The sequence below is a fragment of the Nicotiana tabacum genome, chromosome 4 (assembly GCF_000715075.1).
Source record: "Nicotiana tabacum cultivar K326 chromosome 4, ASM71507v2, whole genome shotgun sequence".
Lineage (NCBI taxonomy): Eukaryota > Viridiplantae > Streptophyta > Magnoliopsida > Solanales > Solanaceae > Nicotiana > Nicotiana tabacum.
Window position 1 is genome coordinate 35,441,705 of NC_134083.1, and position 15,364 is coordinate 35,457,068.

General features: G+C 37.9%; 2 protein-coding genes across 3 annotated transcripts; both read right to left on the bottom strand.

Moving 5' to 3' along the window:
• Positions 1–307: 307 nt before the first annotated feature.
• Positions 308–4,200, bottom strand: LOC107802471 (protein QUIRKY-like). The gene has a single exon (XM_016625982.2). The coding sequence runs from the start codon at positions 3,850–3,852 to the stop codon at positions 706–708; it is 3,147 nt and encodes a 1,048-aa protein (XP_016481468.2). The 5' UTR covers positions 3,853–4,200; the 3' UTR covers positions 308–705.
• Positions 4,201–9,017: 4,817 nt separating this feature from the next.
• On the bottom strand, positions 9,018–10,313 carry LOC107802464 (uncharacterized). 2 transcript variants are annotated; one of them, XM_016625974.2, is made up of 2 exons: positions 9,964–10,313; positions 9,018–9,697 (listed from the first exon to the last, which is right to left on the bottom strand). In XM_016625974.2, the coding sequence occupies exons 1-2, from the start codon at positions 10,094–10,096 to the stop codon at positions 9,180–9,182; spliced, it is 651 nt and encodes a 216-aa protein (XP_016481460.1). In that variant the 5' UTR covers positions 10,097–10,313; the 3' UTR covers positions 9,018–9,179. The 2 variants fall into 2 exon arrangements, with proteins under 2 accessions (XP_016481460.1, XP_016481459.1); XM_016625973.2 differs by having other exon boundaries at positions 9,018–9,700; positions 9,964–10,239.
• Between the last annotated feature and the right edge of the window lie 5,051 nt (positions 10,314–15,364).

A 15,364-nucleotide genomic window follows, 5' to 3' on the forward strand; every position in this document is an offset into this window, starting at 1 on the left:
AAATTCCGATTCTTTCACCTGCTTTTAAAACAAACGCCACTTAAAATTAGTGCAGACTGATTTAACCGTATCAAGTAGCCTTGACTACTGTGGAATGCCACCTAATTCTACTGATCTAAAGATCCAACTATTTGTATTTGATCAATATCTCCTTTTTTTATACTTTTATTTCAGTAATGACATACAGTTATGTACGTGTGTGTGTGCCTATCATATATGTGCGTGTATCTGACATAAATCAACTAAAAAAAATTGAGTCATAGAACGCTTGTCAAAGTAGGAACAGAATTGGGTCTAAAGCTTGCAATGCTGTAAAAGAAAGATATCATTGTCTTTCAGTTTTATATTTGTCAAATAGAAATCAATGTCAATACTTTTCACGACAAAATTACAGCCAAAAAATAATTTGTCATTTCAAAAATCTCCGCCCTTTAATCTCGCACTCCATTAGTCTAAGCCCCATGGCTCCTTTCATCTCCACTCCCCTCCTTTTCCTTATTCCAACAGTTACTCAATCCTTCCCCACTTCCCCTTTACTCTTACTTTTCACTTCTACCGATGTTTGTAATGAAAAACCCCACCTTTTCAAGCATTGTGAAAAAGGAGATTTTCACACACTAGCTCTCTTTTTTTTCTCCACAATTTCTGGCGCCAAAAAATATTGTTGACTAATTTTTATTTAATCAGCAAAGTGTAGTTTCTGTACTACATCAAACGGTCAGATAAACTTGGAAGTCTCCTAAAGAAATTCAAAGTAGCAGGTGGCATTGGGTCCCTAAACATGGGATGACGCAGGAAGTAGAATCCAAGGGCCACTGCTACCATTTTTGGTGGCACTGCATATAGCACTATTGTTATAATTAGGCACACGATTATGAACAATTTCGTTGCCCTTGGGTCCCTCCAACTTACTAAGGCTTGGGCCCTTTCTCCTTGGGTTGCAAAATCACCCAATACTGTTTGTACCCTTGCTGCCAATATTCTCAACCTGTCATATCGCATTCGAATTATTTCGGGTGGTCTAGAACTTGGTAATGTGTCAAATTCCTCGTCCAATTCATCCGGGTCTACTGTTTCTGATTGGGAGATTCGGGTATCCATACCCGCGGGTATTTTAGGCCTGAACCGATAATACCATACACCAATCAAGAAGACGTATAGAAACCCAGTAGGAACAATCAAATCTGGATACCAAACAAGTACCAAGTATAGAACATGGACAAGTATCGTTGTTACTGAATTTCTCCACCTCCTAATGTCATCCAACCATTTTGCTAACCCAACAGCCCAGGCTAAGACGGCTACTATTCGAAACCAATTAGCCTTACTCTTCCTCATGCTCCATGTATGAGAATCTGCATCCAACATGTATCGAACCACCTCTGGTCCCAAAGGTGGCTCGGATCGAGCTAACCATGCTGCAACCATTTTGATAGCTGCCCCTCTCAATGCCTCTTGTTGAGCCACCCCGAGTGGGCGTAGATAATGCATCTTTGGTAACACTGGCTGCCCATAAATAGCACATGTTTCTGGTAACAATGATGGGCAAACAAATCGAATTGCAACTTCAATTTCACCCATTTTCTTCAACCCGGATCGCAACAGAACTAATAAAGGATAGGAATTTGTGTACACTTTGTTATTCTCCAATGTAGAGACTCGTATACGTACTTTTCCTATACGATAATCAGGCTTGTCATCACCAGCATCAGCAAACATACGCCAATTATCAAATACGCCAATTGTAAGAACTGTACAAGGATCGTATACTTGCCATGTGTACTGCTCGTTCCAACGCGGGTCAAATGTATCGGTTATGGTCCGAGTCCGCACCCATTTCTTCCCGTATTTGGCAACACAGTAAGCATCTGTGGATCCTTTTCCCGGACCCTTGGATTTCAATGGTAACAACCCGCGAGCTCCAAGAATTCCCAGCTCCAAAATACCAACTGCCGGTTTCCATAGCTGTTTAGCAGTGGGCCTGAAATCACTACACACGTGCGCTGCTTCATCAAGCACGTGATATCCTCCTTCTAAGCACATCCTCAAGTTTACCCTTCCACAGTAGGACCCACCTGGCCCACCTTCCAATCCGAACCATTTGCCTGCCACGAGTCGCTCATCGACCCGCTGCTCGATCGAGCTCACAGGAATTATTATGTGCCCGAGGAGCACTGGATCCTTCGTCGTACGATCTTCCGCTAGCAAGATGAGGCTATCTTCAAGTGGCTCACCGGCGACGAAGATTAAGTCTTCGTTCCAGTGGAACGCCGAACTATGATGATTCATAGACCCTCGTCGAGTTCGCACCGATTGAAACCCTAGCTGAGCTTTGATTCTTACCTCCGGCGCCGTTAACGGCGGTAAATTTGGGGCAATATGAAGGTCCTGAGCTTCAATCACTGTGACTCTTAGGTACCAGAGCTTGGGAGATTGATAGACTTTTGAGCGCGTGTGTGCCACGTAGGGTGCGTCTGAGCTCCACGATTCAGGAAACGCGTCATCTGCTTGAGTTCCAATCCAAACAGAGAGCTGAATATCGCCGGAAACTTTGTGCTGGTCATCGCCGCCACCTTCGAGATTATACCACTGCGGAGCAAGAGGACTGTCCGGCGGATCTCGTACTGGCACATCGGTGAGGTCGAAACAAACTCCACCGAGGAAATTATCAGACGCGCTATCCCAAACTGAAATTTCAAGTGTTGAATTAGCCGTCTCTTGTTTGTTGTAGCCTAGGGCGAAGACCTGTTGCCACTCTGGATACGACAACGGCTCGCCGGGCCGGATAATGCCCGGTTTAGACCTGACAAAATGGCTTGAAGTACGAATCTTCACGAATGGGCTTTCACTCGGCGCAAGTCCTCTAGCTTTCACAATTCTAACGAATAGGTATTGCATTGGCTCAACGAGATCGAACGCCGAGATTTTTTCCGAATCACCGCCGACTTTCCCGGAGATTACCCTAGGCGAGTAGTCTCCGTTTGGCCGTCTCAAAACTCTCATTCTTTCTCCAGCTCTTGCCGCCTGCATCCGCTTCACTTCCGGTGGTGGGTACTGATCAGGTGGTGGAACACTCGTCATCATTGGTGGATCCTCCTCATGATGCCTGTGACTGTGACTACACTGTTGTTGCTGCTGTTCCGGCGGCATATTCATCGGCGAAGGAGATTCCTCGATCGTGACAATAGGCGGGGATTGTTCCTGTGCTTCCATGGCAAACTCCGTCGGCATAGGGACTTCAAGCATCCTCTGACGGGGATCTTCCATGACAACGAAAACAGGAGTTTTCCTCACTTCTTCCTGCGGCGGTGGTGGCGCCTGCTGCTGCTGCTGCTGCTGCTCTGGTTGCGGCGGTGGAGGCTGTTCCTCAGCTTCTTGCACCATTTCATCATAGTAATAAATCTTCAAACCCAGTTCACCTCTAATCCAACTAAAAACACTCTTTTTCTCCAAAGGGAAGTATATCAATCCCTCTTCACCCCTCCTCGCAAACTGGCTCCCATAAATTTTTACTCTCCCTAAAAAATGATTCTTCCTTGCATTCCCATTACTCAGCTTCTTGTCGTTGAATACCTCAATGTCTAGCTCCTCAAACTCCATCGTTCTAGGATCGGATATGATGAATTCCAGAGCCTCGTGCCATTCCGGGTTAAGATTTCTACACACAGTTGAAGTCCGCTTCTTCTGGCCGTCAAAATCCACGACAACATATGGACTGGAGCTGCCTTGTCCATCCTTTGGTAATAAATTACGTGCGTCAAGAATTTCTACTACAAGTTTACGGACTAGTTGCGGTGGTTTTGGTGGCGGTTCTTGCTGTTGGGGTTGCTGTTCCGGCGGCCCTGATGACATGGTTATGGGTTCATTGTGTGAAGGTGGCCGCGAGAGTGAAAGAGTTGGAAGAGATTATTGTTATGTTTGTTTTTTGTGCTGCTTTGTCTGTTATTTGCCCTTTACTTTTTTTGTTTTAACTCAGTTTTTTCAGTTTTTTGGTTTTTTTCTGTTTGTGGGATAGTAAAATGGTAATTTTGAGGAATGTTTAAGGAGGTGTGTGTAATTGGATGCTGATGCGATCTCGATAGGTGAGAGAGATGGAGAGAGGGATTATATTCCAATCTCTCTCGCGAAGTTTCCTTTCTTTCTTTTCTTTTCATTTTTCTTTGCTTTTCGGTTTCCCTCCTTTCTGGTTCTTAATTAATTAATCCTACATTTATTCTGTTTTTGAAATGAGGGAACTTCCCACTATTCTACATTTATTCAATGATTATATATTTTAGATATCAAACAAATAAAGTATGGAGTATTAATTTATTCGACTGAACTACAGATTAAAAAAAAGTTATTCGACTGAACTAATTAAGTTTAATTTTAAAAATTGAGTTTAGCTTTATGCTTTGTGGAGAGCCAAGGGAGGCAGACATGGAGTTTGTATCAAGTTATCCTCTATTATTTTCTTATCATATACTTTATTTGGGAGTATAAATAATATAATTGAACCTAATTATGGTGAAATTCGAACTTTTAAAATGTAATACTATGGTTTGGATTATCACTTCTTGACTACTAACAAGTCCTTTAGATTTCAGTATATTTTCCTATCCATTTATAGGTGAAATGTTAACTATTTTAGCAAAGCCTTTAGATCTGCTCAAAAGCCCTTCTTAAGATTGATATAATGGCGCTAGAGCTCCTTAATAGAATCTATATAGAACTTGTGGATAAAGTGATCCTTTTCTAGTTAAATCATTTGCTTACTTTAATTTTTACGACCAAATTTACCCCTACAATCAGCAAACTTTAACAATACTCCTTGATCTGTTAAGTAATCCAAAATCTCCCAAATTTATTTTATTTAAATCATTTGTTGTTCTTCTTGGTCCACTATTTTTAAAATAATTGGCATTTACCCGTTTTCTGAATTAGAAAAAAATATTAAATAATGCAACTGAATAAACAAAGTATAGTAAATTGAAAAATCTAAATTAGGTAGCTTTTCTAAATTCTAAAAGTATTTACACCGCCCCAATTTTAATGAATTCGTTTCACCAAATGTATGGAGGCTTTGCAAGTAATAGTGATTGAAGTTGAAGTTCTTCGAAGACTTCACATTGTCTAATTCAACTTTGCTTTAATTAAATGCCTACACATTGTGCATTTTTAAGTTAGTCGATCGAACTCTATACTAACCAGGCAATGACAAAATATATTTGATATACATTTACATACAGGATGATCAGCTGCATATAGTACACAATAAATAGACCCAATAAATTCTGCGGTGTGTATATATTAAAAAATAAATAAAATTTTAATCTAATTTTATTTATTACAAAAAGAGAAATGGGTGCATTGATAATTTTAAAAAATATTATAAATAATTTGTATAATCTAGTAACTTTAGCATTCATATCAATAGTAATTTTTAAAAATAATGGACCAAGAAGAACAACAAGTGATTTAAATAAAAGAAATTTGGGAGATTTTGGATTACTTAACAGATCGAGGGTATTTTTAAAAGTTTGTTGATTGTATGAGTAAATTTATGGGTGTTTAACGGGCGGGATGAGATGGGCTATACACAAAAAAAAAAATTAGCCCGTCCGTTTAACGTTTCGGACTGTTAGCGGGCTGTACTTTTTTCGGGTTTTTTTGTCCGTCCGGGTTCGGGCTTAGCGGGCTTGACCGGGCTGTGCAATTTTTTTTTATTTTTTTAAAGTAAATTTTATTTTTCTTATTCAATGTTTATTAATACTTAAGTGTTTGCAAACTTTTAAGGCTTAGAATTAAACTTTTTAGTTTAAAATTTTAAATTTTAAATTTGAATTTTATAATTTTAAAATTGAAATTTAAAAGTAAGTGGCTAGAAAAAAATTATTTAATAAGACCAAAAAGCAATATGTAAGGATCAAGCTCCGAAGACTTTCATTTGATATTTTTATTGAATAATATATAATACTTCAAATTAAGTTGCAAGTTCTTTTTTGATTTTGTTATTTTTGAACTTGCAAATTAAAAGTTTACAATAATTATAAAAAATAAAAAAATAATACATCACATGCTTTGCATCATTTTTGTAAGTTCATTCATATCAACATGAGGTTATTGGTTTCTGACATTGGTTGAATCAGAACAATAAACCATTATATCTCCAATTTCCCTAGTCCTCCGCTTCATCTACCTCGTCACGCCCTTGATTTCACCGTTCTGATCTTATCCAATCTCCGAAGCACACTAGAATTTTCAAAGCGTTGTTGCCCAATGAATGACGGGTATCTCCTAGTTGCTGTCTTGCTTGGCTAAATGCGCTATCTGATGCGACTGTTGAAATCGGCTCATTTAGCACGTCTCGAGCCATGGCCGAAAGAACAGAAAATTGATTTGAGTTGCTCCTCCACTAATCCAGTGGTAAAAATTCCTTTGTGCGGGGCTCTGCTGACTTTTGCAAGTAGAATTGTAGTTCATCAATATTCCTGCTACTGGTTTGTTGATGCTCCCCTAGTGTAGACCAAATCAAATAATCTTCAACACCATCATTATCATCTAAAGCACTGGTCCCAGATGTTGAAACTGAACTTGAAGGAATATTTGCATTTACATCAGAAGAAGCATCAACAATGTTAGCATAATAATTATATAATATTTCTAAATGTTTGTGTAGATCAGAAATACAAGTGTCAATATCAGGAGTTTCAGTTGGTCCAATATCCATATAAGAATATAAAGAGAGAGAATTAGAGTAGTAAGATGGTGAATTGTGAGTAGTAAGAATATAATAAGTAATTGAGAATTTAAGAACAATAATCAATAATATCAAGAGAGAATTGAGAGAGAATTAGAGTAGTAAGAGAGTGAATTGTGAGGAAAAATGAAGAAGAAGGGAGGTTATTTATAGTTTTTAAAAGGTTAAAATTATAATTTATCAAATTTTAGGGGTGTGGGGACTATTTTCTTAAGGGGTAGGCCGAAATGGCCATTTTTGCAAAAAAGGGCCGTTGCAAATTTGAACGTTGGCAGCGGTCCAGAAAAAAAAAATTAAAAAAAAAAAATTGTAACGGATACCGGGTTGAACCGGGCTGTAGCCCGTTAAAAATCCGTTAACGGGTTAACGAGCTTAGCGGGTTCCGGTGCACCGGTATCAAAAAACTGTTCGTTTGAAACCCGCTCCCCGCCCAGCCCGCCCCCACACTATAGTACCGGGCTGACACAAGCTGAACTGGGTTGTAAAAGGGTCAGCCCGGCCCGATTAATATGTATAAGTAAATTTGATATGATAATATAACGGTAAGGATAAATTTGGGCTGATAGTATAACGAAGGTTAAATATAGATAATATATGAAAATATATGAGTATATTTGGCCATTTTCCCTAGAATCTATAGAACTTGTGTATAAAGTGATCGTTACTTCAATTTTTACGTCATGGATAAGCCAGCATCCTTAGCGTAATGACGTTGAAACAAATCTCAGTTTAAGAACATTGATGGATCATGACATGTATGTGATTAAAAAAAAAAGTGGTACTTAGTGATGGTACAATCAGATGAGCGTCATTTGAAATATTTTTATATACAAGTCATCTGACATTAACGGAAAAAGGATACGAGTAAGGTCGTTCCATATCTCTGCAATATCTTCTTGTTACTGTCAGTAGTGTTTGTTGTTGCTCTTTTGTCATTATACACAAAGGTTACAGAAAAGAAAGAAGTCGATTTAGACGCAATTAACTCATTAGCCACCAAATAGTTTAAGTTACTCCTATTATTCTCTTTATATATTTCACTTTTCAAGTTCACTTTAGAGCATATATTCTTTAATAGTGGTAGCTTAGGTACGTTCTAAAATGTTCCTACACCCCTCTTTCGTTTCTCAAAATGTTAGTGTGGAAAGCTTGACTATGACTAAACCGATGAGTGATGCAATAGGAAGAAAATGCTTGCTTTGGAGCATAATTCCACTGCCCAACAATAGCCCCTTCCTTTTTGTCAAAAGCACCTCGAACCAATTTGAAACCAAAGGTAAGTAAAAAGAATCCTTTTTTTCTCTCTTCTGGGGCCCCTTTTTCTTCACCGCATATTGTCAAAACCATAGCTGTCAAATAGATTGTGTCCATTCTCAATTATGCCCGTCAGATTACATGCCCATATTGTCAAATTCTTGTTGAAAGTTTTTTTTTTTTTTTGTACTAGTTTTACAGGCACATAGCAATGAGCCCTATTTACAGGCACATTATACGGTACAATGCTACATGTTGTCCACTTTATTGCTGGTAAAGTTTAATTTTGAATTGCACCAATTGTGCTCTGAAGCTTCGAATTACAGTCCACTTTATGACTAATGTTTCCACTATATATGTAGTATTAACAATTGTACCTATAATAACTGGTTTAGCTCGATAAAATTTGAGAAATTTGCCCTGATTGTACTAGTGCTCTTCAATTTTGTCTCCTGAAATATAAAATAGGAACATGCTTATGGGGATTACAACTATAATATTTTTTCACCTATATCTAAAATGGGGATTTGGTCTCCTTAGTGCTTTGTGGATTCTTCAAAATGTTGGACTTGTGTGTGGGTGGTGCAATTAGACTCTTTATATAGTCTTAAACAATCCTCAATCTATGAGCTAATTTTTTGAATTGAGTTAGGCCCAATATTTATTTTCTTATCATCAACCCACTTTAGGCACACAAAAAGAAGAAGCTTCCTCTTAAGGAATAAGGATAAAGTACCGTGTAAACACAGTGTTTTGCCTTTTGTGTATTGGTGGATAGATTACATGAGGAATCAGGTCCCTTTAAGATAAAATGAACTTTGAACTGATGCTTATTCTGCTGTGGATCTTTCTCTTGTTACAATCAGAATCAAATGAGTCCCTAGCTAGCTCCTCAATTGACTTGGATACTTCTTACTTTCGTAAAGTCCACTACATTTACTGGTGGTAGTATTTGATTGGTATTGTCAAACTGTAATTGTTTGAAAGCATTTTGCAAAACTAACTGATACTATCTGCACAAATATTAAAACATAAACAGATCATATATCAACAATTATCTGATGTATTTTGTCACTGGGGTCTTGAATACAACTTACTTTGTTGGTTCACTTGATGTTTATTGCACGTTGAATATGTTGAGTACAGAATTCTTTATCACATAACATTATTTTGGTAGAGATACTAGTCAATCAATTTTACTTGACTGATATTTATGAGAAACTAAAACACCTATAGAGAATGCTATCAAAGCTGTTATAATAATCGTTTTGTTCTTTCTCATCGTTTCTTTTGCTGCTGCTACCAATAGATTATTTTCGTGCCAATTCTTTGCCATTTTTGCATCATGAAATTCTTCTTCTTCGCTTGCTTCGCTCTTTTCCTCTTTGCCATTTTCACTTTGTTTTTTATCATCACTAATTGAACTTTCTTCTTCCTCTGGTTTCTTCTGTTGATTCTCTACATGAGAATTGCTATCAGTTGCTACTTGGTCGTCTTCTTTGTTTTCTGATAATTCCTTTGGGATTATGACATATAGAATCCCATCTTCAAGCCTTGCGCTTGTATCTTCAGATTTTGACTTTTCAGGTGCTTTAGTTGATATCTTAAAGCGAATATATTTATATTCACTTTCCTTCCTTTCTCCACTTACCGTTATATTGCCAAATATATCAACTTGAAGCTTCACCTCCTCTCTTTTGAATCCTTCTAACAAATTAGAAGAACAAGAAAAATATATTTAACATCATTATGATAAATAACATAGTACAGTATCTCATTTGGTTTTTGATTGGTACATGTTATTAAATGACTCGGATCGTGATAATAGTATTAGAGCTGTAGTCTTTCTGTTTGATGATTGAATGAATAATATATGCAAACATGTTACTCTGACTATAAAATCCAAATAATAACTTGAAAAAACAGAGATTTTGAAATGCAAAAATGAGGAGACAATGAACAATGAATACCAGGGAGATCAATAAGTAGATAATGGTTGTCGGTATCCTCTATCCAACCAGAGGAAGGTTCAAGATCTTCATATATTGAATTGGTTGAACTTGTCCAATTAGCCCCTCCTCTGTAATCCCCAAGATGTGACATCGATTAGACTTGGTTGATGAATTTAAAGTACTAATAATTTTACCCTTTTTCCAGATAAGTGAAGCCGTTAATTGGTGAGTTCTTTTGCAATGAAGTTCATATATTTATAATTTCCACAAACAAGAAAGTCCACGAGAACAATAGCCTGAATATAATGCACTATATTGTTTAGTTTATTATGATCATAATTAGATAGCTTTTCTTGCAAGGCAAGATCTTGCAATTTTTATTCTGTTCTTTCACCCTGGGACTCTGTTACGGCAAATCCCTTATTTCGTTGTTGAGAAAGGTAACACTTTTATTCGATGCTTTACTTCAATCCAAATGGTCAAAAAAGAGAGAGAACTAAAGCTGTCATTTGTTGTCATTCTTCAAGTAATCTATGGACATTAATTTGCACACATTGTCCTTAGCTTAATGGCGTGAAGGATAGATTTTTCCACAAACAGGATTATTTCAGTTTCTTCTATTGCAATAAAGTATATTCATGTATTTTTGGTTGAGACTCATGTGGGGTCCATCCCAAGAGAAGGAAAAATGTTCAAATTGTCAAATATATACTATAGTAAGCTTCAGAGAGTGAGGCTTCGGCTATAAAAGGAGAGCTTCGGCTCTCATTTCTATACACCAACAAAGAAAAAAGAAAGAGTGAGGTTTCACAGACAGGGTATAAGAAAATAGTCTGTGAGAAAAATAGAGAATTAGCGATATTGTAGTGAGGTGAGAATATCAAAAGAGAGTTATTTCTTTTGAGTGTTGTAGTGATCTTTGGAGGATTTTACTCAAACCTACAAAGTGTAAAATTCTTTGCTATAGTGATATCAGTTGTTCTTCTCGAGGCCGTGGTTTTTTCCTTTATTCAAAAGAGTTTTCCACGTAAAAAATCTTTGTGTTCTTGTTGTTCTTTTTATTCTTATTGATTACCGTATATGTATCTATATACGTTATTATTCCGCTTTTATTACCATGAATATTATTTCTGTATGGGGTTTATTCCCAACAACTGGTATCAGAGCACAGGTTCTGCTCGCTCACAAAAGTACTATTCACTGTCGGTAGTACTATACTCGTTGAAAAAAAATATATGGAGTAAAGTACGAGGTAGCAAAATTCAACGGAGATAGCAGTTTCTCAACATGGCAAAGAAGGTTGAGGGATCTGCTCATCCAACAAGGATTACACAAGGTACTAGATGCTGATACTAAAAGGCCTGATACCATGAAAGCCGAGGATTGGGCTGACTTGGATGGAAAGGGCTGCTAGTGCAATCAGGTTGCACTTATCAGATGATGTGGTAAATAACATCATTGATGAAGACACCACACATGGCATTTGGACAAGATTGTAAAGCCTATACATGTCCAACACGCTGACAAATAAATTGTACCTGAAGAAGCAGTTATACGCCCTATACATGGGTAAAGGTATGAATTTTTTGTCACATTTAAATATGTTTAACAGACTAATCACACAGCTCGCCAACCTCGGAGTAAAAATCGAGGAAGAAGATAAAGTCATATTGCTATTGAACTCATTGCCATCTTCGTATGATAATTTAGCAATAACCATCTTGCACGGTAAGACTACCATTGAGTTGAAAGATGTCACATCATCTCTTCTACTCAATGAGAAGTTGAGAAAGAAGCCTGAAAATCAAGGACATGCTCTCATCACAGAAGGTAGAGGCGAGAGTTATCAAAGGAGTTTGAGCAACTATGGTAGATCCGTAGCTCGTGGGAAGTCTAAGAACCGATCCAAATCAAGAGCCAGGAATTGCTACAATTGTGATCAACCAGGTCAATTCAAAAGAGATTGCCCAAATCCAAGGAAGGGCAAAGGTGAAAGCAGTGGCCAGAAGAATGACGACAACACAACCGCCATGGTGCAAAAACATGATAATGTTGTCCTCTTTATAAATGAGGAAGAGGAATGAATGCACTTGTCAGGTTCAGATTTAGAATGGGTGGTTGATACAATAACATCTTACCATACCACACCGGTAAAAGATCTTTTTTGCAGATATATAGCAAGTGATTTCGGCATTGTGAGAATGGGTAACACAAGTTACTCAAAGATTGCGAGGATTGGTGACATTTGTATCAAGACAAATGTCGGATGCACATTGGTTCTAAAGGATGTGTGACATGTACCTGATTTGCGGATGAACTTGATCTCGTGAATTCCTTTAGACCGAGATGGATACACAAACTATTTTGCAAATCAAAAGTGGAGACTGACCAAAGGATCATTGGTAATTGCTAAGGGAGTTGCTCTTGGCACGTTGTATAGGACAAATGCAGAAATATGCCAAGGTGAATTAAACGCGACACAAGATGAGATTTCTGCAGATTTGTGGCACAAAAGAATGGGTCATATGAGCTAGAAGGGATTGCAGATTCTTGTCAGGAAATCACTCATCTCTTTTGCCAAAGGTACAATGATAAAACTTCGTGACTACTATTTATTTGGTAAGCAACATAGAGTCTCATTTCAGACATCGTCTGAAAGAAAAATAAATATGCTTGATTTAGTATATTCTGATGTTTGTGATCCAATGGAAATTAAATCGATGGGTGGTAACAAATATTTTGTTACTTTTATTGATGATGCTTCACGTAAATTGTGGGTTTATATCCTGAAAACCAAAAATCAGATATTTCAAGTTTTCTTAAAGTTTCATGCTCTGGTGGAAAGGGAGACAGGCCAAAAGCTAAAGTGTCTCCGAAGTGACAATGGAGATGAGTACACTTTAAGGGAATTTGAAGAGTATTGTTCAAGTCATGGGATCAGACATGAAAAGATAGTTCTTGGAACCCCACAACACAATGGCGTAGCCGAAAGGATGAACCGCACCATTGTGGAGAAGGTGAGAAACATGCTGAGAATGGCTAAACTGCCTAAGTCATTCTAGGGCGAAAAAGTTCAGACAACCTATTACCTAATCAATATGAGTCCATCGGTTCTATTGGAGTTTGATATCCTAGAGAGAGTTTGGACCAACAAGGAGGTGCCCTACTCGCATCTGAAGGTATTCGGTTGTAGAGCTTTTGTACATTTACCAAAAGAGCAAAGAATAAAGCTGGATGATAAATTTGTTCCCTGCATATTTATCGGATATAGAGATGAAGAGTTCGAGTACAGATTGTGGGATCCTATAAAGAAGAAGGTCATTAGAAGCAGAGATGTAATCTTTCGAGAAAGTGAAGTTGGAGCTGTAGATGATCAGTCAGAGAAGACAAAGAATGATATAATCCCTAACCTTGTTACCATTCCTTCTTCTTCTTCTTCTAACTATCCCATAAGTGCAGAAAGTACGACCGACAAGGTTGCCGAGAAAGGGGAGCAACCTGGTGAGGTTATTGAGTAGGGGGAGCAACTTGATGATGATGTCGAGCAAGTGGAGTACCCCACTCAAGAAGAAGAAGAACCTCAACCTCTGAGGAGATCAAAAAGGCCAATGGTAGAGTCATGCAGGTACCCTTCCACAGAGTATGTCCTCATCAGTGATGAGGGAGAGCCAGAAAGTCTTAAAGAGGTGATGTCTCATCTAGAAAAGTACCAGTGGATGAAAGCCATACAAGAAGAGATGAAATCTCTACAGAAAATGGTACGTACAAGCTGGTTGAACTTCCAAAGGGTAAAAAACCACTCAAATGCAAATGGGTCTTTAAACTCAAGAAATATGGAAAAAATGGCAAGCTGGTCAGATACAAAGCTCGATTGGTGGTAAAAGGCTTCGAATAGGAGAAAGGTATTGATTTTGATGAAATTTTCTCATCTGTTGTCACAATGACTTCTATTCGAATAATTTTGAGCTTAGCAGCTAGCCTGGATATTGAAGTGGAGCATTTGGACGTGAAAACTACATTTCTCATTGAGATTTGGAAGAGGAGATTTATATGGAGCAGCCAGAAGGATTTGAATTAGCTAGAAAGAAATACATGGTGTGCAAATTGAATAAGAGTCTTTATGAGTTGAAACATGTACCAAGGTAGTGATATAAGAAGTTTGACTCATTCATGAAAAGTCAAACTTACATAAAGACATATTCTGATCCATGTGTGTACTTCAAAAGATTTTCTAACAATAATTAATTATTTTGTTGTTGTATGTGGATGACATGTTAATTGTAGGAAAAGACAAGGAGTTGATCGCAAAGTTAAAGGGAGATTTGTCCAAGTCATTTGATATGAAGGGCTTGGGCCTAGCACAATAAATTCTGGGTATGAAGATAGTTCGAAAGCGAACAAGCAGAAAGTTGTTGCTGTCTTAGAAGAAGTACATTGAACGTATACTGTAACGCTTCAACATGAAAATTCTAAGCCAGTCGGCACACCTCTTGCTAGTCATATGAAGTTAAGCAAGAAGATGTGTCCTACAACAATGGAGGAAAAGGAAAGCATAACCAAAGTTTCTTATTCCTTTGCCGTCGGAAATTTGATGTATTCAATGGTATGCACTAGACCTGATATTGCTCACGCAGTTGGTGTTGTCAGCATGTTTCTTGAAAATCCCGGAAGAGAACATTGGGAAGCAGTCAAGTGGATACTCAAGTACCTGAGAGGTACCGCGGGAGATTGTTTGTGCTTTGGAGGATCTGATCCAATCTTGAAGGGTTATACAGATGATGATATGGCACATGGCATTGATAACAAAAAATTCACTACTGGATATTTATTTACATTTTCAGGGGGAGCTATATCATGGCAGTCGAGCTTACAGAAGTGTGTCGCACTCACTACAACTGAAGCGGAGTATATTGCCGCTACTGAAGCTGGTAAGGAGATGATATGGTTGAAACGGTTCCTTCAAGAGTTTGGATTGTATCAGAAGGAGTATGCCGTCTATTGTGACAGTCAAAGTGCAATAGACCTTAGCAAGAACTCCATGTACCATGCAAAGACCAAACACATCGACGTGAGATATCACTGGATTCGAGAAATGGTAGAGAGTGAATCTCTAAAAGTCTTTAAGATTTCTACAAATGAGAATCCCGCAGATATGCTGACCAAGGTGGTACCAAGAGACAAGTTCGAATTGTGCAAATAACTTGTCGGCATGCACTCAAGTTAGAAGTTCGGTGTTACCTCCTTCATGTGAATGGGTCTGGAGGGGGAGATTTGTGGGGACCATCCCCATAAATGAAAGAAAAAAGAAGAAGGAAAGGGGTCCATCCCCATAAATAAAAGAAAGAAAAAGAAGGAATAGTGTGCAAATTGTCAAATATATTAGGCTTTATAGAGTGAGGCTTCGACTATAAAAGGAGAA